Here is a 26,610-nt window from a genome sequence, read left to right as displayed (position 1 = left end):
AATACAACACTAGAAATATTTGTACTCAAATGTCTCCAGTGAGAAAAGCCCTCTCACTTATAACTCCAATAATTCATTTAGATTTTATTTTAATTTATAAAGTCAACTTAGCAACATGTGTAGTGAAAGTGATTGATGTTGAATGTGCCAGATGAGTGCTCAGTGTGTCCTCAAGGTTCCTTTTACTTCATGTGAGAGAATGGTACTCTGAGTGAAGGTTCTATGAGTGAAAGAGAGAGAGAAAGGAGACTAACACCAGATGCGGTCCCAAACCCTCCTCCAAGTGCCCCCATATTGCTAGAGAGGTATTTACTTTAGATTGCACAAATGCTGATACAATAGATCTAGATGTTGAGATGGATCTACGAGGCTAATGGCTTAAATGCAAAAACGCTAGTGGAACTGATGGAATATGCAACCTGCGACGAGGCTATGGCTGATGGCTGAAATGCACAAACCCTAGTGGAACTGATGGTATATGCAACCTTTGACGAGGCTATGGCTGATGTCGAGGGTGCTGATGACTGTGATGAAAATGGTCTGAAAACTGAAAACAATTGGCTTGCTTAACTTGGATCTACGAGAGGCTATGGTTGAAATCTGTGATCGATGGTGCTTGAGGGCTGAATGCTGAAAATGCTGGGCTGATCTGTTCCCGTGGAGTGCGGAGGGAATTTGCAAGTGCTAGGGATGCTGAAGCAAAAACACTGGTCTTGCTGATAGCAAAACGCCAAGGTTGTGGTGTTGAGGGACTTGCTGCCCTTAGGGTACTGCAGGTGCTAACTTACGCTTGAGAAGTGACCCCTAGGGTCACTTGTATATGGAATTAAAGTTGGGTCAGGCAATGCCAATTAAAACCCACGATCTTTCTACTGCTGGCTAAATGTCACTTATAAATAAGTTCATAACTCACTTATGAGAGGTGTTTCACATGCAAGTAAATACCTAGGCTAGGATATTGACGCTAGACTATGCGAACACTCCCCAGTGCCTACACCTAGCAGACACTAGTTGTGATCATGTACAATCAAAGGGTATGCAACTAATTTAATGCCTAGACATGCACGTCTTGCATGCAGGCTCACAAGGGTGTCAGAACATTTCCTAGGTTGTCCTAAACCCTAGGAGTAGGAGTAAGCTTGTCCACATGGACATAGGGTTAGATGGACGTGTGACACCTTCCAAAGACACAACCTCCATTTGATACAAAGACACAATATTAGTACCTTTTGTATCTACAAAACTATTATCTCACAAGTTGGAGGATAGGGATGTTGCTCTCTTGGGCAATCATTCTTATAATACACAACAATTCCCTTCCTTTGCCCCCCCCCCCCCCTTCTCTCTCCCTTGCCGCACAAATTTCAACCATCCTCTCCCTCATTATGAAGTTTAGGGGTCTAATTATTGGAGGCCTATCCCTTACTTGTACGCTTTTGTAGCCTTTCAAAAAACCCCCCTCCCCTCTACTTACATGGTCTGATAAGTTTCCCATGGTTCATCCTCCGGGGCTTTGGCTCATGGCAATGACCTCTATTTTTAGTGTTAGGCAAGGATGGTAACTTAGTGTATGCAGCATGGACAGTTTGGGCGGCATTGACTGCGCACCGCCTGCGGTATGTTCAGGCTTTTATTCATCTTTGTCTATCCAAGTTACTTAAAGTGCCTCGACTACTTCTCATCCTCTCTTGGAGTCCCTACTCCAAAAATATAAGCCTTGTCTTTCTTTTTTATTTTCCCAGTGACTTTTTGAACGGTGTTGTCATTGGTTTCTATGAATAAAGAAATTTGTACCTGTTCCATTTTATTGATGCCGAGAATGCTTACTCCATTTGCAACTTGCTTCCATTCGTTTGCCTGGGTTTCCAAATGCTAAAATCTTTCATTTGCCTCTTTACGCTGCTGTATGAGAGCATCTCTCTCTTGCTGCATTTGTTGGATGAGACCATATGCTGTCCCATGTCAAGGTCTCTCTGTCTCGGTGGGGAGGGGGAGGAGGAGGAGATCGAGAATTTGTGGTCCACTCTGCATAGTGCTTGACGAGAAATGAAATGATATATTAACGTCTTCAAAAGGCCAAAATGACCTATGAGACCATCAGATACAAAGTGGTGAATCTAATACAATGTCTGAAGTACAAGTACAAAAAGTACTGAAAGTAAAAATGAAAACTGAAATGAAGTGTGACATGTGAAATGTGAAAATGTAGAATAGGCCCTCAATGACGAGAGAGACCTGCTTCTTCTGCTTCAAGTATCACTTGAGGGGCACCCCGTGTCCTCAAAGGGTAGGGTGTTGGATAACCCTCGCTTACTTAAGGGTGCTGCTCTTGCTTTTGTTAAGCAGGGCCTTTGCGTCAAGCAAGCCCCTTACTTGCAGTCTTAAATGCCTTCATGAGAAGAAAATAAAGACGTCTCTAAAAGGCCCCTATGGCCTATGAGACCAAAATTAAGACCAGGAGAATGGATAATAGGTGGATTGCCGAATGTTTGTACTCCTATAGTTTTGATAGAGATGGCATTCCCCTTGTTGTGCTTGAAAAACAATAGGCGGACAATTTCCCACCATAGCTGCAGCGTTGTCAGGTCGATTCAAGATGTATGTACGAACTCCAGGTTTCATACGTATGAAATGGGTTTTGGAAAATATTTTAAACATACACAACACGGGAGTAAAAATGTGTAAGAATATTTCTTAGCGCACTTTAAAATTCCTATCAAAATGGTTCATAAAGAACGCGTTTACACACAAGAATAAGTAGGATGCGTGTGACCAAAAAAAAAAGTACGTTCTGGTACAAATTGTAAAAGTACAATGCTAATGAATATGTTGAGATTTTGTGGGTATGGAATAGTGAAAATAGTTTCACTTGTACTTGTAGCTCTTGATAAATTTTGACAAATAATCAGAGACACGTAGCTGCCCAATATACCGCAAGTACTAGCTTTAAACTAGTAGAAAGAGGGAGAGGGCTTAATTGAGAAGCCTAGAAGGCAGAGGCTTGAGCACGAGAGGGCTTGATTTTGAAAGACTTGAGAAAAAGAGCACCTTTTAAGAGGATGGGGCCTCTTAAGGCCCCAAGTTCAACAAGGGATCTCTCATGGCCAAGAACAACTAGAAGGAAACAGGCAAAAACTGGGACAAAGTATTAGAAAACCACAGATGCCTTCCTGTTTGCGAACCTCTCAGGACCTCTCCAATAAAGGGATGGGGAGAAGAGGGGTGGGGAGGTTATAACGACCGATAAACGAGAAGATTCATATGGAAAATGTGCTTCATACATCTATACAAGGATGGTGAGTAAATAAGCACCAAACGCCAAGAACAAGCAATTAGACAAGTCACCTGATTGATAGCTGCATCTGTTTGAATGTAGCCTCCATGAACACCTCTTAGGCCTATTTCACTCCCCTTGCGCTCCACACAACTAAAAGATGTGGCTAGCATGTCATGAAGTATCCATTTTAAGTAACAACGCAGACAGTGCTTACTCCCAGAGTGCTTACCTGATCACTCCGACTGTGACTGAGTTCTGAAGATGCAGAGGGCTTCCCAGAGCAATGATCCATTCTCCTGGTCTTAATTTCTGAGATGACCCAAGAACTGCAGCTGGGAGAGGGGTTTTTGAGGTGATCTTAACAACAGCCAAATCTGATGACATATCATAGCTGACCACCTCTCCATTGAAAGTTCGCCCATCTTGCAAGCTGACTTTAACCTGAAGTATAATCATGAATAAGAGCATGGAAGAAATAATATTTCTGTGCTTATTGTTTTGAAAAAAAAACAAAGCCTACGTTTCCTTTGTACACAACATTTCCATATCCTGCTACTACGTGAGCATTTGTAAGTATCGTTCCATTTGAGTGGATCAACACACCAGAGCCTGCACCTTGACCAATAAATAATCCCATATCACCTGTCCATACAGACAATAGGTTGCGAGTTTGAAAATCCTCTTGGAAAACACACTCTTTTGCACAAGAGGTCTTAGAGTAGTCATCAAAGAAACTGCTGGAAATCCCCTCATAAATTACAAACCTTATTTTAAAGAAACGCGCTTGTAAGTTCACGTTTGTGTAGAAATCTCTCTCTACAATAGGAGACCACCTTTTTACCCTCTTTTCGCATCTTTAATCTCTCTCTCATTTTTTTCTTTTTCCTTTGCTAGACACACAACTACTGAATGATTTTTTCTCTGCAGCTCCTATTTTCCTATCTTCTCACATCTCTCATCCTTCCCTTTTTCTGAAGTTGTTAGCACTGTGAGAACTACTTTCTATGATAGTAGCTAGCTTGGAATTGCTCACCCATCAAATATTATAACTCACATTTATAGAGGATTCCTTGAAAAAGATTAAAGGTTCTCAACGTAACCTTTCTCAAACAGCATGTGTGAATGCGTGCACGAGGCATAACTAACCTGACTAGTATCAGGCTTTAGCTATCCCCATAACCTTAAGCATTTGCTCTTATACCAGGTGAGAGATACCCCTCCCCGGGGGTCTATGCACACAAAATATACATTAGAGTTACGGAAGCATTTGCATAGGGGAGGAGCTCTCAGCACCCGACCAAGCATGGAGTTTAGGCCATGAGCCGGACTGCATCAAGAGGCACCCGTCAAGGGGGTGAGTATATGCCTCATGAATTTAATGCATTTTTGGTGCCTTATACACCTCAGCAAAATGGAACCAATTATTTCCTTAAAAGCTATGGCCCTTGTGTGCTTGTTAGTAGTAGCTTTTTTCCTTTATTGTGAGATGGATATAGCCTCCTTAATCTTTTGAAAAGATTCTTGTAGGTCTCGGCTATACTCATCAGTAGTGAAGATCTTCCCATGTACCTTAAGCAGTAAGGGACGTTTAGGTCTTCCCTCAATGATTTCAAAGGGTGCCTTCCCTATAGTAGTATGGATGGTGTTACTGTACGCATACTCTACAAGAACATTCTTGCATGCAAAATGAGGAATATTATTAACACCAAATTCTAGAAGTAGAAATCTGTTATACTGACAATATGACGCTCACAGGAAAGTTTATTCTAGCACTGTTCTAGGATAATATCCCTGCCCCAGCTCCCTGATAAAACAAATCAGACACAATGTCAGGAGGGATCGGTCAGATAGTGTGTATTTGAGCAGCCCTACTATCAAGGCTGCAGGCATAACTACCATGATGAATTAAAGTGATCTTTCTTTCAAACATCAAAAGGGTCATATTTTCCCGAACTTTTTTCAACAATGGACAGAAAATGCTTCGGCCCTTATGATAAGGCACCTTCTAAATACCAAAACTGCTGGCCTAGAGCCCTGGTATTTGTCATACTCTTCCATTGAAGAAACACGACTCGAAGGGAGGTTTCACATATGATCTCATGAGTTAAAGATGGGGCATAGATCACATAACAGTGTTCTTACCACAATGAAATCTAGAATGTGCGCTTAAAGAGGTGCAGAAAATGAAAGACAAACCTAAAGTCACTGTAATATGGACCACTGCAGGAGCGGCTTTTGCAGCAGCATCTGCAATTGAGTATCTTGTTAGTTGGTCTCTAGCAGATTCTTTCCCACTTTTACTGTCAGGTTCTGACATTGATGGAGCAGAAGCCGAAGCAGAAGAAAGTGGTGGGCCACCATCTCGGAAAGAAACAGGCCTTATTCCATAATCCTGGATGCTTGAGTTCCAGCCTGCCTGCAGACAATAAATGGATTACAATTTGATAAAATTTGAAGCTTCTAGGTGCATGTGCTTAACAGACACTTGAAGGAGTGGAGAATAAAGAAGACAAACGGGAACATTCAACGTCCAAAAAAGCACCAAAAGGTTCTTTGATGCCATCCTGCTGAAAACAGTCTAAATATATCAAATTTCAATTAGATGAATCTCTGGGATGAATACAGCATAATTTAAGGCTGCAAGTGCAGATGGGAATGGAAGATTGGGTTTGAGAAAAGATAACTATGATGATCTGCTGCCCTCAGCGAACGATGTAGCAGTGCCGCACTGCCAGTGGCTACTTGGCACAGCTACATCAGCAGGCTGGCATGGCCAGATGCCTCTACTGCCCATTTTGATGTCCATCTCATAGACTTCTTCTAGGTCTTCCTTACCCTCCACTCCTGCTAAGCAGGGGCTCACACTCCAGCCGGCAAGGCATGTTAAATCCCGGCAACATCCACTGGCCATCGCCACTAAGGTAGGAGAAATTGAATTGGGCACATTCACATCCTAAAGCTGTGTATGTACCGCTGCACGATACTTTACGTCCACCTTTTTACCCGAATGACCTAGGTAGGGATGCACTTCACCCACTCGACGTATGTAGTACTGTGACAAGCTGGTGACATTGCAGTACATGAAAAGCTGCAACGGTAGCAGCAGGAACAGAAGCCAACCAAGGTATGTGAGGCAGTGCTGATTCGCACACCTAACACGCATGCACCAGGTGAACTTCAGTAACCACCCAAACAAGACCTGGCACTGCTTGCCTGTAAAACACGGTGCCATTGGTGCCACAAAACCTGGACTGTACGGTCAGTTGACATGGAGGCAGCGCACTGACCAATTAAATCTTTTTTTCTGGAGAAGCTTTTAATTTCGGTTACAAAAGCAGAAGGGTCTTAGCGCAGCTATCGCCATCATCAGCAGTAGATCAGCCCCAGCATTAGTGGATTTCAGCTCTCAGATCAGTTTTCAGCCATGGCGTTTTTGCATCACCAGACCAGCCTTGCAGATTTCAGCCCATAGCCTCCTTGGTACTTGCAGATCCCATCAATGGCTGCTGTTGTCACAAACCGGTGACGTGGTGTGGCCATTTTGGGCAGCAGAAACACACACTCTCTCTCTCTCTCTGGCAGGCAGTCCCGGAAAAACACACTGCAGTGCTGACGTGGCAGCAGCGTACGGACCCCCGGAAAACGCGGCGGGATTTGACAGGATTTTGGAAAGCAGGCTGACGTGGCAGTGCATACGGCAGCTGTACGGAAGTGCAGTTTTTGCGCAGGAGAATTTCTATGCAAGCTTTTTGGGACAGCTTTTGGGCCTTGCTTTATTTTAAGCCTATTTTAAAAGAGCTTTTGATTTTGGCAGCTTTTGGGGCTCTGCTTTTAGCATCCCTTGTAAACTTATAAATAAGTGGGCAAGGCTCCCACTCTTTAGAGCATCTCGACGCAGAGTCTAAGAGTGAGACCCCTCCCACTCCTTGTACTTAGAGTTGCAGATTAATACAAAAGAAATACCGAAAGGGGCGCCAGTCATTGGGGCCAATATCTCTAGGCACGAAACTCTGCCGAGCCGTGTCGAATCAATTGTGAAATGTGAACTGTTTTGAAGTGAATCTCTACTGTGTCGAGGTAGAATCTTGACTTGCAATGTCCAAGTTTGTTACAGTGGTATCAGAGCGAAGTGGATGGAGCAGGAGGACCTGGCAGATACTCCTCAGATTGTGAACCTTTACCTTGAAGCATTTGGTTTAGCATAGTCTATTCCAAATTGAACCCCGAACTCAACTGGGCGGAATTTGGTGCAGCGGGTATGCACAAGAGGGGAGTCGCTCCACTCCTCTGTCAACAGATTGCCCCGATTTTTGATACTAAAGTCACTGATGTCTCTTTGAGTTTCACGGATATTGTAAGCTGACAATATTCTCTTGTATGACTTATGAACTGGAATTCCCGATAATATGATACTCATTTGTTCTTGACTTCTCTAAGTGCAGGAATTGATAGACAAAATGACTACAACATTTCGTTCTGAAAGATCTCGATAGACGTGATTGCAATAAGGATTACTTAATCGGGCATCTATGAGGTCACGAGTGGATCTAGATGCGATTGCTATATACGTTGTCGATTAATCATGGTCTGAGATCCGAATGAATTTTGAATGTGATTTGTCATGTGATGGCCTGGCATGCCAAGTAATGTCCTGTGATGTGATTGTCCGTTGGTACATGTGCTAGATGTGTGTTCCTAGTGCGTCGGTACTAACAATCTGTGTCTGCTAAGAAAGTTTATGGCTTCTGTCTGTTTTGCAGGAGTAATCGAGGGCGATTACAATGCTTTTAAGAGGGGGGTATGTCACAAACGGGTGACGTGGCATGGCCATTTTGGGCAGCAGAAACACACACACACTCTCTCTCTCTGGCTGGCAGTCCTGGAAAAATGCATTGCACTGCTGACGTGGCAGCAGCGTACGGACCCCCGAAAAACGCGACGGGATTTCCGAAAAGCACGGTGATGTGGCAGTGCGTATGGCAACTGTACGAAAGTGCAGTTTTTGCGCAGGAGAATTTCTACGTAAGCGTTTTGGGAGAGCTTTTGGGCCTTGCTTTATTTTAAGCCTATTTTAAGAGCTTTTGCTTTTGGCAGCTTTTGGCGCTCTGCTTTTAGCATCCCTTGTAAACTTATAAATAAGTGGACAGGGCTCCCACTCTTCAGAGCATCTGGACGCAGAGTTTGAGAGTGAGACCCCTCCCACTCCTTGTACTTTGAAGTTGCAGATTAATACAAAAAGAAATACCGAAAGGGGCGCCAGTCTTTGGGGCCAATATCTCTAGGCACGGGACTCCGCCCGGCCGTGTCGAATCAATTGTGAACTGTGAACATTTTGAAGTGAATCTCTGTTGTGTCGCGTTAGAATCTTGACTTGGAGTGTTCAAGTTTGTTACAATGGTATCAGAGCGAAGTGGATGGAGCAAGAGGACTTGGCAGATACTCCTCAGATTGTGAACCTTTACCTTGAAGCATTTGGTTTAGCATAGTCTATTCCAAATTGAACCCCGAACTCAGCTGGGCGGAATTTGGTGCAGCGGGTATGCACAAGAGGAGAGTCGCTCCACTCCTCTATCAACAAATTGCCCCGATTTTTGATACTAAAGTCATTGATGTTTCTTTGAGTTGTAGGGATATTCTAAGCTGACAGTATTCTGCTGTATGACTTTATGAACTGGAATTCCCGATAATATGATATTGATTTGTTCTTGACTTCTCTAAGTGCATGAATTGATAGACGGAATGACTACAGCATTTCGGTCTGAAAGATCTCGATAGACGTAATTGCAATAAGGATTAGTTAATCGGGTATCTATGAGGTCCCGAGTGGATCTAGATGCGATTGCTAAATACGTTGCCGATTAATCATGGTCTGAGATCCGAATGAATTTTTGAATGTGATTTGTCATGTGATGTCCTTGCATGTCAAGTAATGTCCTGTGATGTGATTGTAGATTGATACATGTAGATGTGTGTTCCTAGTGCGTCGATACTAACAATCAGTGTCTACTAAGACAGTTTATGGCTTCTGTCTATTTTGCAAGCGTAATCGAGGGCGATTACAATGCTTTCAAGAGGGGGGATATGTCACAAACCGATGATGTGGCATGGCCATTTTGAGCAACTGAAACACACACGCACTCTCTCTGGCTCGCAATCCCGGAAAAACGCACTGTAGTGCTGACGTGGCAGCAGCATACAGACCCCCGAAAAACGCGACAGGATTTGCGGCGAGATTTCCAGAAAGCAGGCTCATGTGGCAGTGCGTACAGCAGCTGTACAGAAGTGCAATTTTTGCGCACGAGAATTTCTACGCAAGCTTTTTGGGAGAGCTTTTGTGCCTTGCTTTATTTTAAGCCTATTTTAAAAGAGCTTTTAATTTTGGCAGCTTTTGGGGCTCTGCTTTTAGTATCCCTTGTAAACTTATAAATAAGTGGACAGGGCTCCCACTCTTCAGAGCATCTGGACGCAGAGTTTGAGAGTGAGACCCCTCCCACTCCTTGTACTTTGAGTTGCAGATTAATACAAAAAGAAATACTCGAAAGGGGCGCCAGTCATTGGGGCCAATATCTCTAGGCACGGAACTCCGCCGGGCCGTGTCGAATCAATTGTAAATTGTGAACAGTTTTTAAGTGAATCTCTGTTGTCTCACGGTAGAATCTTGACTTGGAGTGTCCAAGTTTGTTACAGTGGTATCAGAGACAAGTGGATGGAGCAGGAGGACTTGGGAGATACTCCTCAAATTGTGAACCTTTACCTTGAAGCATTTGGTTTAGCATAGTTTATTCCAAATTGAACTTCGAACTCAGTTGGGCGGAATTTGGTGCAGCGGGTATGCACAAGAGGGGAGTCGCTCCACTCCTTTGTCAACAGATTGCCCCGATTTTTGATACTAAAGTCACTGATGTCTCTTTAAGTTTCAGGGATACTGTAAGCTGACAGTATTCTGTTGTATGACTGTAGGAACTGGAATTCTTGATAATATGATACTGATTTGTTCTTGACTTGTGTAAGTCCAGGAACTGATAGACAAAATGACTGCAGCATTTCGGTCTGAAAGATCTCGATAGACGTGATTGCAATAAGGATTAGTTAATCGGGCATCTATGAGGTCCCAAGTGGATCTAGATGCGATTTCTAAATACGTTGCCCATTAATCATGGTCTGAGATCCGAATGAGTTTTGAATGTGATTTGTCATGTGATGTCCTTGCATGTCAAGTGATGTCTTGCGATGTCCTGTGATGTGACTGTCGATTGGTACAAGTGCTAGATGTGTGTTCCTAGTGCGTCGGTACTAACAGTCAGTGTCTGCTAAGACAATTCATGGCTTCTGTCTGTTTTGCAGGCGTAATCGAGGGCGATTACAATGCTTTCAAGAGGGGGGTATGTCACAAACCGGTGACGTGGCGTGGCCATTTTGGGTAGCAAAAATACACACTCTCTCTCTGGCAGGCAGTCCCGGAAAAACGCACTGCAGTGCTAATGTGTCAGCAGCGTACGGACCCACGAAAAACCCGACGGGATGTGTTGCTGGATTTCCGGAAAGCAGGCTGACGTGGCAGTGCGTACAGTAGCTGTTCGGAAGTGTAGTTTTTGCGTAGGAGAATTTATACACAAGCTTTTTGGGAGAGCTTTTGAGCCTTGCTTTATTTTAAGCCTATTTTAAAAGAGCTTTTGATTTTGGCAGCTTTTGGGGCTCTGCTTTTAGCATCCCTTGTAAAGTTATGAAGAAGAGGACAGGGCTTCCACTCTTCAGAGCATCTGGACGCAGAGTCTGAGAGTGAGACCCCTCCCGCTCCTTATACTTTGAGTTGCAGATTAATACAAAAAGAAATACTGAAAGGGGCGCCAGTCTTTGGGGCCAATATCTCTAGGCACGGACCTCCGCCGGGGGCCGTGTCGAATCAATTGTGAACTGTGAACTGTTTTGAAGTGAATCTCTCATGTGTCGCAGTAGAATCTTGACTTGGAGTGTCCAAGTTTGTTACTGCTGTACAAAAATTCCACGAATTGCGCGGATAGGAGATTGACGTGGCATGCTAAACGGACAGCCCCAAAGGGCGCTTGCTTTTGGAATCACACGCTTTTACTATTTAGAACCCAGTGCTTTTCATGTAACTGCTTTTGAATGGGCCCGGGGCCTCTAAATGTGTTGTGGGCTCTCTCTCTGGCATTCTACCCGCGGGAGATGCAGAACGAAGCCACAAGGATTGTACCTTGTTGAAGCAATATAAAGAAATACTGAAAGGGGCGCCACAGTTTGGGGCCGATGCACTCTGGGGGCGGAACTATGCCACTCCGTTTCTCGTGTGAAGTCTCTCTCTTTCAATTGTTTTGAAGTGCCTCAAGTTTATGTGTATTCTTTTCCTTTGGCACGTGGTGCCATCCCGTTACATACCTCAAGTACCCAAGTACGCCAAGGACCCAAGCATCCCAGTACTCAATATATTATTATATGGTCATCATCCGAAGCAGAATGGATACTTTGAGTGAAAGTGATGAGTTTGAAGTTGGAGAAGAAGTCCCTACACCAAGAGGACTGTTTCTGGATCCTCCTTCGTCGCCATCTGCGCCACGGATTGCACCAAATTCTATGGAGGCTTTGGTAAAGTCCATGATGGAGATGACGCTACAACAAGAGGCTCAACGAGCCACAACCACAGCCGAAAGGGAAAGAGAAGCTCAAGGAGTTGTAGTCGAAAGGAAAAAGGAAGCTCAACGAGCCACATCCGAGAGGGAAGGGAAGCTCAGCAAGCGGCATCCAAAAGGGAAAAGGAGGCTCAATGGACTGCTCAGGAAAGGGAACGCATGGCGAGAGAGAGAGAGAGAGAGAGAGAGAGAGAGAGAGAGAGAGAGAGAGAGAGAGAGAGAGAGAGAGAGAGCGAAGCTCAATGCATAGCGGCTGAAGTAAAGAGGGTAGCTATGGAGCTAGAGCATGAGGCGTTGCGAGATCAACGCATGCAATACATGGTCCTGCATGTGCTCTTGTCGAACCGAAGAGGCCAGTGAGTCATCGCATAGACCAGATAGAGACGACGACTCCTACAATCCAGTCACTAAGTTGACTTTCAATAAGTATGGTGGTAAGATGGATGCATCTTTGATTTACTCTTGGTTGCACAAATATAATGCTTACTTTGCTACTACCAAGAAAAGCAATAACAATAAAGTTTTGACTGCAGCCATGCCATGTATTTGTCGGGTGATGCCATTAATTGCTATCAAGCTTGGCAAGAGGCATAGTTGGCCAAGCATCTTGAGCATGCCGCGGATGGGAAACCATTGTCTTACAGTTGAATCGACTTCCAAGACAAGCTCAAGGCTAGTTTCATGCCACCATAGGACTTTGAATGGTTGAAAGATGATTGACAAAGCCAAGTAAAATGGGACTCCCGTTATGTACATCAAATACCATGTGCAAGTTTTCAGTCCTAAGGACTACAATGACAGCGTCAGAATAGCTCTCACACAGGAAATGAAGCACAACAAAGGTCAGCCAAAGGTCAAGTACCCCTCAACCTAGTCAACAGAATGGTAAGAACCACAGCACCTCTTCTTCTTAATCTTCCACTACACCTAGAGCACAAAACTCTTTACCTAACAATGATAATAAAGGAAAGGCTAAAACTTAGGAAACCCCTAAGTTGGCATCCAATGAAACATCTGCTCAAGAACTAGTAGAAATTTGGTTAAATCTTGAAGAACGAGCTAAGTATGGAAAAAGATCAAGATGTTTAAGTGTCACACTAAAGGTCACATGAAAAGAGATTGTCCTAAGAACGGACCCGTAACACCCACAGAATCCACATCTTTTGTTAATGTTCTAAATGAGAAAACTATTGTGCCCCAAGTTTGTAATGATCGTCTAGATAAATCTCTCATGAAGTGTTTCAGTCATGTGAATGGTGAGCGCATTGTGACCTTGTTTGATCCTGGCAATATGCATGATGTGATTAGTGATTCTCTTGTGAAGAGCGCACATTTAGAAGCTGTTCCAGTAGATCCCATTGTGGTTTCTGGATTTCCTCTTGGCATGCACTCTTCCATCACGCATGAATGTCCTCAAGTACAAGTCGCAGTTCAAAGTGTAGGTTTTCATTGTCATTTTGTTGTTTCTTCTCTCTCTAGCTGTGATATGATTTTTGGCATTAAGTGGTTTCGTGAGCTTAAGCCCCAAGTTGATTGAGAAGCAAACACGCTCACTCTCTCTAATGAAGGTGCCCCTCCAATGGTTATTTGTTGTGAGCACAGTATCCCTTCTTTGCCATTAATCTCTCACTCTCATGTTTTGAAAGGGGATAACACACACAATCCAGTAGCATCTCTCAGTGCACAATCAGATAGTTCAGAAAAAAATCAGGCATTGCATGATAAGGAACCTCTCTCTATCATTCGTTCTTTAGAGCATGAGTGTATCAATATCGATCATCAAGCTTTCATGTAAGGTCCTCTCGAACTTTCAAAGCAAGAATCTCATTTCCTTGCATGGGAAAAGCCTCTTATATCTTTATAAGTTACTATAAGCCCTTCTTTCTTAATGGCTTGTCCTACTCTTACTCTGCAATCTTCACTTTTTCGCAATTTAATCGCTTCTCTTGTCTGATGGCATCTTGGCAACAAGACTTGGTTCTATGTTCCAAAAATCTTCTTTTCTCTCAACAAGGTTCTTCTCTCGGGCAAACGGTATGAAAGACGTGGCGAGATATTATGAGGGCCACTCTTTGGGGTCGAGACCATTTCCGAAACAACATTTGTCTTTCTATGGTTACAGAAGCTTTGGGGCTTGGTCCCCGATACTACTGTGTAATAAGGGCACGTGACCCTGGATTCTTAGAAAGGGTGTTCTTACTGGCACAATTTATTCCTTCTTCTAAGATATGCTTAGACTCAATATGGGGTCTCTCTCTTAGACGAGCTGAAAACTGCAAACGCTAGGGGCTGAAATTTGCAAATCGTGTATCTGATGAATTCTGACTCTATGTCGGTGATGATGGCGGTGACGACGACGCGACGACCATGAGCTGAAAACTCAAATGCTGAAATCTGCAAATAACGGGCTGAATCTGCAAACGCTACAAGGTTTGGGGGCTGCGGTGCGGAATCTGACTGCTGCAAACTGAAAATGCTACTGCTAGGGATGGTTCTGTCACCGGGAATCTGCAAAATGCTGATGTAGATCTGCAATTGCAAAAACGCTAGGCTGATCTGTGATCTGCAAAAATGCCAGGGCTGATCTGCTGTCTGCAAAACGCCAAGGCTGATCTAATGAAAAACGCTGGGCTGGTCTTGTTGCCAAACGCTGGTCTTCATCTGTTGTTGGTTGCAAACGCTAGGCCTCTTGCCGGTCTTGTTGAGAAGGTGCCTGTGGTGAGTTTGTGGACTCCTGCTGCCTCTTCTGCCAGAGAGTGCTAGCACTAGGTTTCTTAAATAGTCCCTTGCAAAATTGCCCTACCCAGTTTCCCAACAAAGTCACTTATTAATAATAAGTGAAAAATGGCTAAAATAGGAAAAATGGGTTCTATGCATTGTAAAATGCTCATGATGGCTCTTGACTGTAATCTGATGATCATATTGTGCGCAACCCGAGGATATGTAACCACTCTAAGTGCCTGGACATGCACGGCTTGCGCATGGCTCACAAAGGTGCCATAACACTTCCTAAGCTAACCTGAACCCTAGACCTGAAGTAGCTTGTCCACATGCACATAGGGTTAGATGTGCACGTGACAATGTACAACTTGTGGGATACTACTAGAGACAAATATGCTAGACTGGCCCTTGAGTCTTCCAGACAGTTAGCTCTTCAAGGGGACACTTCATGTTGGTATGCACAGATGACATCATGGTTTCGGATGCATGGCTTCACCTTGGACAAGCTGCTCCCTTTCGAGTACTTTCTTCAGACACCCTCGATGTCTCTTGCACGGGTGGAGATTACTAGACTCATTTGTCCGGACCTGATCCAACTGGATACTAGGAGGACATGGATAGAGCCACCACAGGAGTTGGGCACGAAGATGGCTTTCTATAGAGAGCATCTTCTCCACCTCACAGGAGATGGGTTTGTGATTCGACCCAGCTACATGGATACACATATGTCTCATGGTTTGCGGTGCATGCCATTGGTCAAATACGCACATCCTCACATCAACTGGAGATTGAGACTGGTATATGCAGAGGGATACCAGCAGACAACAAGATATATCGCTTACGCCAGCTAGAGCCAGAGACAGAACTACATTACATATGTCATTGCACAGTGTACTATGACATTCGGGGCTGTTTCCACTGCTTATTCAAAGAGGGTTTCGGTCCTTTCTCTAGGGTCGTGAGTTATGAGGATCGTGACTTATCAAATACGCACATCCTCACGTCAGCTGGAGATTGAGACTGGTATATTTAGAGGGATACCAGCAGACAACAAGATATATCGCTTACGCCAGCTAGAGCCAGAGACAGAACTACATTACATATGTCATTGCACAGTGTACTATGAGATTCGGGGCTGTTTCCACTGCTTATTCAAAGAGGGTTTCGGTCCTTTCTCTAGGGTCGTGAGTTATGAGGATCAGAGATTTCAGGCTATATCTACTTGAGTTACGCAGATTTAGAGACACTTTACTCAGAGAGAGACAGTCCCAAAGACAGATTACAAATTTCTTTTCACTAGATATGGGACAGCCAGAGGAGCAGCCATCATTGCAGAGCTCGGCCCACACTCATTAGACCACTACCGGCACTCTCATCGATGGAGACTACAGCAGAGGATTCAAGCCATACTCTCTCGACATCCAGAGTGCAGATGAGGATGGATTCTAGTAGTAGTAATATTTTTGTTCTAGTCTTTTTGTACCCAGACATGGTATCAGATTCATCATTTTGTAACAGATTGGTCTCATAGGTCATTTGGCCTTTTCAAGACGTTAATGTAACATTTCATTTCATCTCTCTCTCTCTCTCTCTCTCTCTCTCTCTCTCTCCCCCCCCCCCCCCCCCCCCCCCCCCCCCCTTGCTCACGCGCTGCTCCTCTGCTGCAGCTGTTACGTGCCAACCACGCTGCTGCTGCTCGCGCCAACCACACTGCTGCTGCTGATTGCTGTTCGCCTCCTGCGTTACCCCCAACCCTCTCGCCCAGCCAGTTCCCCCCCCCCCCCCCTCGACCAGCCAGCCCCCCCTCCACAACAGGTACAGGTCCGACAGTACATCCCCCCCACAGGCAGAAATTCAGAAATATAGGAAATACAGGAAATTCCAAAAATTCAGATTGGAGATTTTTTTGGCAGAAATTGCAAGGACCTGCAGATTTACAAAATACATAACAGCTTTGACAGAAATTAGCAAAAAATCAGAAAATCAAAAATCAAAGAATGTATGATTGATATGAGGAAAACAAAACATATGTATGCATTATGCGGGACATGGATGTATGCGTGATGTGGACATAGTGGGTTGGCCTCTCTTGCAGAAGTGCAGATTGTGTTTTTGATGGAGGTCATGAGCGCTTCGTCAGTGTGTAAGCCCCATCCGAAAGCAACCTTTGTGCTTACAAACAAGCGGATAACCCAAATGGAAAGGGAGATGAAAGAATGGAAAGCAGATACGGAGGGATGGTGGAAAGAGAAGGCCAACCTTCTTCAAATGTTTCTCAACGAAGGCGCGCAATGGAAGAAAGAGAAAGAGGACTTGCATGCAGAGCTACAAGCACTTAAGGGGGACTCCAAAGCACTTAAAGAAGAGGTCTCAGCCCTCAAACGAGAGCTTGCTGATAGAGCAAGCAGTGGACTAGAGGAAGGGGAATTCCAGCCTTCAGTGATAAGAGGAAATCAAGGTCATCAAGGAGCAGGTACGGATGATCAAAGAGGAGGAGAAACAGAATGTGGTAAAGACGTCCTCGTGGATGGATGTGATCACGAAGACATAGAAGAAGGCGGATGAGGCCAAGAAATGGATAGAAGTCACTAAGAAAGGGAAAGGGAAAGAAACCACATCTGTCCCCACTCCTACAATCATCAACATGACTCTAGAAGAAGAGCAACGAAGGAAAACTAGAGCTTTGCATATAAGAGTAACCGGTCTAAAAGACCGAGATGATTTGGAAGGGGAAGTCGAAGAACTTCTCCGCATGATGGGCAGTGAGGCTACTCATACAAAGGCATGGAGGGTAGGGCAGAAGACACAAGGAAATGGGGAGACTTCAAAAGAGAGAGCTTTAATCATCCGTTTCCCATCCATGGAGGCAAAGAAAGACTTCTTGAAGAGGCCTCCTACACTAAAGAAAATGGGCATATTCCTTGGAGATGACCTCACTCTCACACAGCTTGCGCATATGAGAGAGGTAATGCCAAAGATTCAAGCGGCAAGGGAGAAGGGAAAGACGGCCCTCTACACAGATGGTCGGGAGGTGATTGTAGAGCGGCGCTCCACATGACGGTGCGAGACCTATGGGACCGTACTCAAAGTTGCCACCTGGAATTGTCATGGATCTATGCGCCTTGATGTGGGTGCTTTTGAGGATAGTTTTAGGGGAAGAGACATTGTCTTCTACTCTGAGACACATCAGGCCCCTGGGCAGTCTATGCCTCACATTAGTGGACATAGATGGGAGACAGCCTGTAGACAGGAGACACGATCAGAGCACAGAAGGTGGGGCTCGGGAGGAGTGGCAGTGTTATTCAGGGAGGAGTTGCAAACATTGATACATACAGCCCGCAGGGATGAGCAGCTAGGTACATGTGGGTGAGATTGAGAGCAGAGACGGACAGATATCTTTACATTGCTATTTGCTACTTCCTCCCGAGTACGTCAGTTTATGCATCACCCAAAGGACAATCCCCCTTTTCTATTTTGGATGATGACATATGGGAGTTCTCTAGAGATGGTGACATCATCATTCTAGGGGATTTCAATGCTAGGACTACCCATCATCAGACAGTATTTTGTGATACTTCACGGGAGATGCTGAGAGAGCTGGATGTTGCAGAGACGGGTCTATCGAGACTATCACAGGATGGGGAATACACTGAGTATGGACGACACTTGATAGACATGGGGATTGCACATGGATTGGCCATCTTGAATGGCCTACAGAGATTTCCCGCTGCGGGGGGGTTTACATGCTTTCCACACAGACATGGAGCCACCATACTGGATTATGTCATGACACAGCCGAGCCTCATCTCTAGTATCTAGGATCTCACGGTTGGACCCAGACCTGTTGGTGTGGCAGTGGATCATGCTCTTGTGTCGTTGACCATCTCTTTTCAATTTAGTGTAGCACACAGGCCACGGGCAGCAGCCCCTACTCGCTACACCTTCACACAGGAGACAGACTCTGTATACATAGATGGGATCTACAGACGCCTGTGCACAGAGGAGCCAGGGCGACCTCTGGAGGAGCTTACTACTATACTGACACAGACACTACATGATGCAGCAGTAGAGGCATACCCACATACCCAACTTGAGCACAGACGCCATTCGGGGAGCATGCCCCAGAACAATTGGTATGATGAGGAATGCCGGGACACTAGAGCTAGACTTCAAAGGGAAGTGCTTTTGGGGGATATCACCTACAGACAGTCACAAATTGACTTCCGACGCCTAGTGCGGCGGAAGAAGAGGGCATTTTTGGCTCGCCTAGAGCAGGATCTATACCAGCTATTCTTGAGTCGAGACTCACTTGAGGCATGGCGGCTCTTTCATGAGCACTCCTCCCCCTGCCATCACTTCTATAGAGGCCTGGGGCCAGTACGCATCATCTCTGTACACAGTTCCTGAGAAGCCCCCCCTTCCCGACCCCCCCGATCCATGCCCACACACGTGCTTTTTTCGCCGCTGAGATGGTGAGGAAGGCCATTGACAGGATGAGGATTGGGAGAGCATATGATCATGATGGCTTAGTGGCTGAGCATTTCACACATGCCAGAGATCTACTAGCAGAGCTTCTAGCAGTTATGTTTAACCGTGCCATGTGTGAGGGCTTGCCTGATACTTGGAGCCTATCTACTATTGTACCTATCTTCAAGTCGGGAGACCCTATGGAGCCTGGGAATTATCGCACTATCATGATTGGACACACATTGGCACGGTTGTATGCATCTATTCTTGAGCAGCAGCTCAGTAGATGGGCAGAGAAGGAGGGGATACGCGCAGCCGGGCAGGCAGGGTTCACGAGGGGTTTTTCTACTCTTGACCATATCTTGACACTCAGAGCCATCATTGAGGAGGGCAGATCAAATGGGAGACGGATCTATTGTAGCCTTGTGGATTTCCGCAAAGCATTTGACACAGTACCCAGAGCTAGATTGATGTGCAGATTACAACATATGGGAGTACCCACAGAGCTCATTTGGGGGGTCATGGCATTATACAGGTCAGTAGTGGGGCATGTACGCACTTCAGAGGGTCTATCCACACTGGTTCACTCAACTATTGGAGTGAAGCAGGGTTGCCCGCTCTCTCCTACTCTATTTGGTATGTATGTGGATGAGGTTTCTGACTACATTGAGAGATGGTGATAGAGGTGCACAGCTGGCAGGGACATGGATTCCACTATTGTTATATGTTGATGATATTGTGTTGATCTCTGACTCTCCGGAGGGGATGCAACGTCACTTGGATGCTTTGCATAGGTTTGCCCAGGAAAGTGGTTTGTCCGTCAACCTTGGTAAAACCAAGGTCATGGTATTTAATACCACCCCACAGTGGATCAGGAGGTCAACGCCCGCATTCACATACGACCAGGAGACAGTGGAGTATACAAATGTTTACACTTACCTTGGAGTGGTTTTTAGTGGGCCAGCATTTTCATTGAGGAGGGCAGCAGAGACTAGATTGACTAGAGCCCATGCAGCATTAGGTACATTGGAAAGGATGTGTTCACAAGTTCAGTTTCAGGAGCCTCGGACGAAGCTCTGGCTCTTTGACACTTTGGTGGCCTCTGCATTGCTTTATGGAGCTGAGATTTGGGGACCTTCATTGGATCATCACGGGAGGACAGGCCGCACTGATGGTTGGGGGGACATGGAGACGCCTCTGGTCTCTATGATCTAGCGCCTCATTAGAGCTAAGGCTTCAGTACCACGTGCTATTGTCCGAGCAGAGCTAGCTGCTCCCCACTAGTGGTTGAGGCGCTCACAAGATCTGTCTCCTTCATACACCGCATGTGGGAACTTCCCAGAGACAGATATGCCCACCTTGCACTTGAGTCTTCTCGACAGTTAGCCATGCAAGGAGATACAACATGCTGGTATGGGGAGATGACATCATCGTTTCAAGCACATGGGTTCAGCTTAGACAGATAACCTCCCTTCCAGTACTCACTGGATACACCCTCTCTCACAGTCCGAGATCACCAAGCTCATCCGCCAAGACCTGACTCAGCTAGACACCAGGAGGACACGGATACAGCCAGCACAGGAGTTGGACACAAAGATGGCTTTCTACAACGAGCATCTTCTCGAGCTTATGGAGGATGGTTTTGTGACGAGGCCCAGATACATGGACAGCCACTTGTCTCATGGGATACGATGTGATATTGGCCAGATACACACATCTTCACACCAGCTGCGGATCGAGACTGGAGATACAGCGGAGTACCAACAGAGGCCAGGACATGCCCCCTGTGTGACATCGAGTGTAACAAACTTAGACACTCCAAGTCAAGAATCTATCGCAACAGCACCAAATAACCACTTCAAAACAGTTCACAGTTCACAATTTATTCACACTCGCCCACGGCAGAGTTCCGTGCCTAGAGATATTGGCCCCAGAAACTGGCGCCCCTTTCGGTATTTCTTTTTGTATTAATCTGAGTTCAAAGTACATGAGTGTCGGCAGGCGCTTACACTCAGACTCTGCGTCCAGATGCTCTGAGTTGTGAGAGGCCTGCTTATAAATTTAAAGGTACAAGGGATGCCAAAAGCAGAGCTCCCAAAAGCTGAATATCAAAAACTCAAAAGCTTTACAAAAATAAAGCAGTTTCTCTTTCTCTCTCTCTCTTGCTAAAATAAAGCAAAGAGGCTTTTCTTTCTCTCTCTCTCTTGCTTAATAAATTAAAGTAAAGAGGGTTTCTCTCTCCCAGTTGCGTAGAAAAAGCATTGCTCAAAAGCTGCCAGCGCAATTCACACCGCAAATCACGGAGATCCGTACAGCTACCACGTGTCAACTGGCACGTCAGCAAAATTTAGGATTAGGGTTAGTGAAACGAACGAGGAGATAGGATCTCCCGGCTACACGGACCACCTACAGATACGCGTCGGACGAACCACCCGACCATAGCCACCATCCGGCAGCTCCCCCGTGCTGGGGCTAGTGTCCGAGGACGTAGGCGTGCACCTATAAGACCGAGCGTCCCATACCACCCGGCCTCACCTCCTCGAGGTGACCTCGTGCACTCCTTGCCTCAAGGGCTAACCATTGGCACTCTGCCAGTGGGGGTCGATAACTGTAAATGAGGCCTTGGCCTCCCTTTTATAATAATGGCCGGCCACACTAGCCATGTTCACACTACGTCCGCCCGGACACTGGACGCCCATCCCGACGGCATCTGGGCTAGATCCCCTCTCCTGTGAGCGGGACATAACATACTTCCCCCCTTAAGAACCATTGATGTCCTCATCAATGAAGTGGGGATACTGAGGCTTCAAAGCTCTAACAGGTTCCCAAATAGCAAACCTTTCGGATTGACCCTTCCATTTAATTAAGTACTCGTCATAAGCCTTTTGGCGAGAATGACGGGTACGATGATCCAAAACTGCTTCTGGTTCTCGAGGAATATACTCAGTCTGCATATCTTGCCATACATTTTCCTCGATAGGCACGACAACATCAGCTTCGCCCAATTTCACTTTAAGGCTACTGACATGAAACACTGGATGTACACTAACATCCGAAGGAAGAGCCAGTTTGTAGGCAACTTGGCCAATTTTCTTTGTGATCAAGAACGGACCACAATATCTAGCTGAAAGCTTGTAATGCTTTCCTGTTCGCATAGTCTTGGAATCCTTGGGTATCTTCAGATAAACCCATTGTCCCACATCTAGAGTCCTTGGAGACCTCTTTTGATTAGCATAAGTAGTGACTCGATCACGAGCCGTTCTTCTGCTATCCTTGGCCAATTCAAGCATTTCCTGCATGTCATACAGGAAATCACGAGCTTGGCGTTCCTTGACTTTCTCTAAGCCAATAGCAATTGGGGATTTAGGCTAATTTCCATACATCAGCATGAATGGGCTAAATCCAGTAGCAGAATGCTTGCTACTATTATAGGCAAACTCTAGCTGTGGGAGATACCTTTCCCAATCAGATTGCCTGTGAGAGACATAGGCTCTTAACATGTCTTCTAACGTCTGATTCATCCTCTCAGTTTGTCCGTCGGACTCAGGATGGTCAGAAGACGACATACTCAACTTCGTCTGAAGATGAGCAAACACATCTCGCCAAAATCGGCCAGTGAACTTAGTATCACGATCACTGACGATATCTTCTGGGAGACCATATAGCTTATATCTGATCAACAAATAAAGCCGCCAACTCATGGCTTTTTACTGTTGACTTCGTTGGTATAAACTTCGCCATTTTTGTGAGTCTATCGACCACAACCCAAATAGCATCATTGCTTCGACTAGTATTAGGCAAACCAACGATGAAATCCATGGAAATACTCTGCCACTTGGCATCAGGGATTTCCAATGGGTGTAGCAGGCCAGCTTTCCTAAGGCGCTCTGCCTTATTGACCTGACACTGAGCGCATCTCTTCACATAGCTCTCTATGTAAGAGCACATTCTTGGCCAATAGAAATATCGTTTGACCAAAGCCAAGGTGCTAGGAACATCGTGGCATTCGCACAAAATCCTTTGTCGAATCTCATCGATTTCCGTCACGCAAACTTTACCATTTCGGAACAATAGTCCACCTATAATGGAATATTGTCGCTGTCTCGTCTCTCCAGCACGACTCACTTGGGTCTCCAGACCACCCAAGCCTGTATGCGAGTCATGCCCCGCTTCGACCTCGTTCCATATCTTGCCAAAATGGCCATCGGAACGACATAGCCCTCGAAGAGAGAGATAGAAATCCGTCAAGATTTCAGCCATAGACAAGGCATTGACCTCAGGAATCCTGCTGAGCGCATCGGCAACTCGATTGCTGGATCCTTTTCTATAATGGATCTCAAAGTCAAACTCTTGCATAAGCTCAACCCATCTAGCCTTCCGACCTCTGAGATCACCCTGATCACAGACATAGCGCAAGGAATGATGATTTGTCCATGCAACAAACGTAAAGCCATACAAGTAGTGCCGCCATTTCCTCAGGGCGTGGACTACGGCGTAAAGCTCCTTTTCATACGTTGGATAACGCATCTCAACGTAAGAAAGCTTCTTACTTTCAAACGCAACTGGACGTCCATCCTGGTATAACGCCGCACTAGTAGCATAATCAGTAGCATCCGTTTCAACCACAAACGGTTTGCTAGGATCCACAATGTGCAATATTGGCGCAGTAGTCACCAAGTGCTTTAGTGTCCGAAAGCTCTCGTTGAGACGCTCATTCCAGACAACAGGGGAATTACCTTTACGATGAGGACCCGAATTCTTTGGCCCTTTCACCCCTCCTTTTAAAAGTTGCGTAAGCGGAGCAGCAACTTTAGAGTAATCCTTGATAAACTTGCGAAAGAATCCAGTAAAGCCTAAAAAGAACTTTACTTGGCGTACATTCTTCAGAATGGGCCAATTGCGCACTTCATCCAATTTTTCAGGGTCAACGCGAATTCCATCGCGAGTAATAATGTGACCCAAGTACAGAAGCTCTTTCTTAAAGAATTCACACTTAGAAGCCTTAGCATAAAGCTTCTCAGTTCTCAGTACTTCGAGAACAGTGCGTATATGCACTAGGTGCTCAGACAAACTTCGGCTGTAGATCAAGATATCATCGAGAAATACAACAACGAAGTTGCCTAAAAATGGTTTCAGCAGATCATTTATCATCTGCTGGAACGTAGCTGGAGCATTGGTGATACCAAAAGGTAAGACCAAAAACTCGTAGTGACCATAACGCGTATGGAAGCCTGTCTTAGGAATATCTTCCAATTTGATCCGTATCTGATGATAGCCTGATCGCAGGTCTATCTTCGTAAAATACAACGCTCCATGGAGCCGATCTATCAGATCATCCATGCGCGGGAGCGGATACTTGTTCTTGACAGTGAGCTTATTCAACCCCTTGTAATCCACGCAGAAGCGCATAGTGGTATCCTTCTTTCAAGAAAGTAGCACTGGCGCTCCCCACGGGGATTTGCTAGGCCGAACAAAACCCCTGTCGAGATAATCCTTCAGCTGTCGCGCTGAATCTCGTCCTCCTCGGTTATACTAAACTGATAGGGTTTCTTTGAGAAGGGCTGACTACCAGCCACCAACTCAATGCCATGATCTACTCCTCTCGAAGGTGGCAAGCCAGGAGGTAGATCATCAGGAAAAACGTCCTTGAAATCAGTCATGATTTCTCGGATAAGGTTGGATTCGTCGGAATCCCCAAGTTCAACAGAAGAACATGAAACATTTTTGCAAAAGACAGAAGTACCAAGCACTAATGAATCAAACCAAGCAGATGGTACACATTGATAAAAGTCAACATCAAAAGACTTTATTTCTTTATACATTTCCAAAGCAGTAACAACCGGTATTGCAAAACCATTATTTACAGACTTCTGATTACAAAGCAACACAAATACATGAGGCATGTTCTGTTTAACAAAAACAAGAGAGTGATGTACATAGTCTATATACAACGAGTCTTGTTTATCATAAAACCATGAAATTCCTAAAATAACATCTGCTCTGTCCAGGTGCATCCAAGTTCTCTTTGTAATCAGCCAGCTCGAGCGACAAGTCTGGAACCATTCGATTCCATACATCCGTGTCCACGCCACGAGCCATCTTCACGCGATACTCATGGTCGCTGTCTCACGTCCGCAGGCTCAGTTTCTGCACCAATTTTGCATCCACAAAATTGTGTGAGCTTCCATTATCAAGGAGTACGTCGTCGTGACCATTGATCTTCCCGGGGAAACGGAGAAGATCGTGCTTACCAAACACTTTGGTGCTAAAAGTACAATTAGTGCATTAAATGATGGATTTCAACTTGAACAACATCAGAGTTACCAGAGATCGAATCTGAACCGATGGACGGCCTTGCGGTTTCTGCATCTTTTTCTTCTTGCGGCAATCCTTGATTTGGTGACCCGTCTGGCCACATCCGAAGCAAGCCCCCTTCTTCACTGCATCAGCAACTGAAGCATTCCTGGCTTTCTTCTTCTCCTAAGAAGATCTCGGCGGTGATTTGGACTTATGCTAGGATTGGGGTCGCTTCCTCAAAGCACCCTCACCGGATTGATGGTCTGCAATTCTTTCCTTCTCATAATTCGCTCCATTTATTAAATGGAACGTCCTGGCCTGTGCCACTGCATCCTCGACATCAGTCGAGGCTTTATCCTTAATTAAGGCCCAACAGTAATCTTCATGTAACCCCAGCAAGTACATGTGCACGGCGTGCGTAGAATCCACCTTGCAGAAGGTGAGCGCCTCTTTGAAAGCCGTCGTATACTTATCAAAAGACAGAGATTTCATCAAAAGACTCTACAGTTTGGCATAGGCTTTCAAAGGGTCCATTTTGGCGAAATCCCTATTAAATTTCACACAAAAGTCAGCCCACGTCGTAGGCTTCTTTGTCATGTCACGCCACCAGTTAAGCGCCTTACTGCGCAGATACAGAGGAATCGTCTGAATCCTCCGTTCATCATGCTCCCCATGGAGATCAAAGTATGTGGTCCACTGGTGCAGCCAGTTATTTATAGCCAATTCCGTATACTCCTTCTCTTCACCTGAGAAATTGGTAGTTTTGTACGGAATTGTGGTAGTCGGACCACCCTGCGAACGCCCAAAAGCAGCAATCTGCATCCGCAATTGCTGGAGATAGATTCCGCCCTCGAAAATACGCACAGTCGTCGACTGAGCCATATTTTCGAGAGTAGAAAGTCGGGAACTGAGCCCCTGTACGACCCCTTCGAGAGAGGCCAAGCGAAGGTTCGTCCGAAGATTCACGTTTTCCAAAGCGGTAACACGTTGGTCGAAAATCTGAAAAGTGCTTGTAATCCATGTGTAGAGAGCATGCATGAATGGAATTTGGATGTTACCTAGCGCGTTGTCACGTTGCACATAAGAGCTGGAGGAATCCATGGCGAAGTGCGTGAAAAACTGGAAAATTCATGCAAAACCGAGCCTTTTCTGCACTTTTCGGTCGCGAAAAGTGGAAGTTTGAAGAGCTCTACGCGTCGG

General features: G+C 45.4%; 1 protein-coding gene across 2 annotated transcripts in view; it reads right to left on the bottom strand.

Annotated features, from left to right (window-relative positions):
• Positions 1 to 26,610, bottom strand: part of DEG14 (Trypsin family protein with PDZ domain-containing protein) — an 88,454-nt gene that overhangs the window by 19,050 nt on the left and 42,794 nt on the right. For both annotated transcript variants that reach the window (XM_086485186.1, XM_086485194.1), the window contains exons 4-7: positions 5,474 to 5,693; positions 3,798 to 3,919; positions 3,507 to 3,718; positions 3,346 to 3,427 (exon numbers count right to left, since the gene is read on the bottom strand). In XM_086485186.1, the coding sequence (XP_086341312.1) occupies positions 3,346 to 3,427; positions 3,507 to 3,718; positions 3,798 to 3,919; positions 5,474 to 5,693 (636 nt within the window). The remainder of the gene's footprint in view (positions 1 to 3,345; positions 3,428 to 3,506; positions 3,719 to 3,797; positions 3,920 to 5,473; positions 5,694 to 26,610) is intronic.

This window comes from Adiantum capillus-veneris, chromosome 2 (assembly GCF_014529385.1).
Source record: "Adiantum capillus-veneris isolate H3 chromosome 2, ASM1452938v2, whole genome shotgun sequence".
In the NCBI taxonomy this organism is placed as follows: Eukaryota; Viridiplantae; Streptophyta; class Polypodiopsida; order Polypodiales; family Pteridaceae; genus Adiantum; species Adiantum capillus-veneris.
The sequence above is the reverse complement of the archived record's forward strand: the minus strand, read 5'-3'. Positions and strand labels throughout refer to the sequence as shown.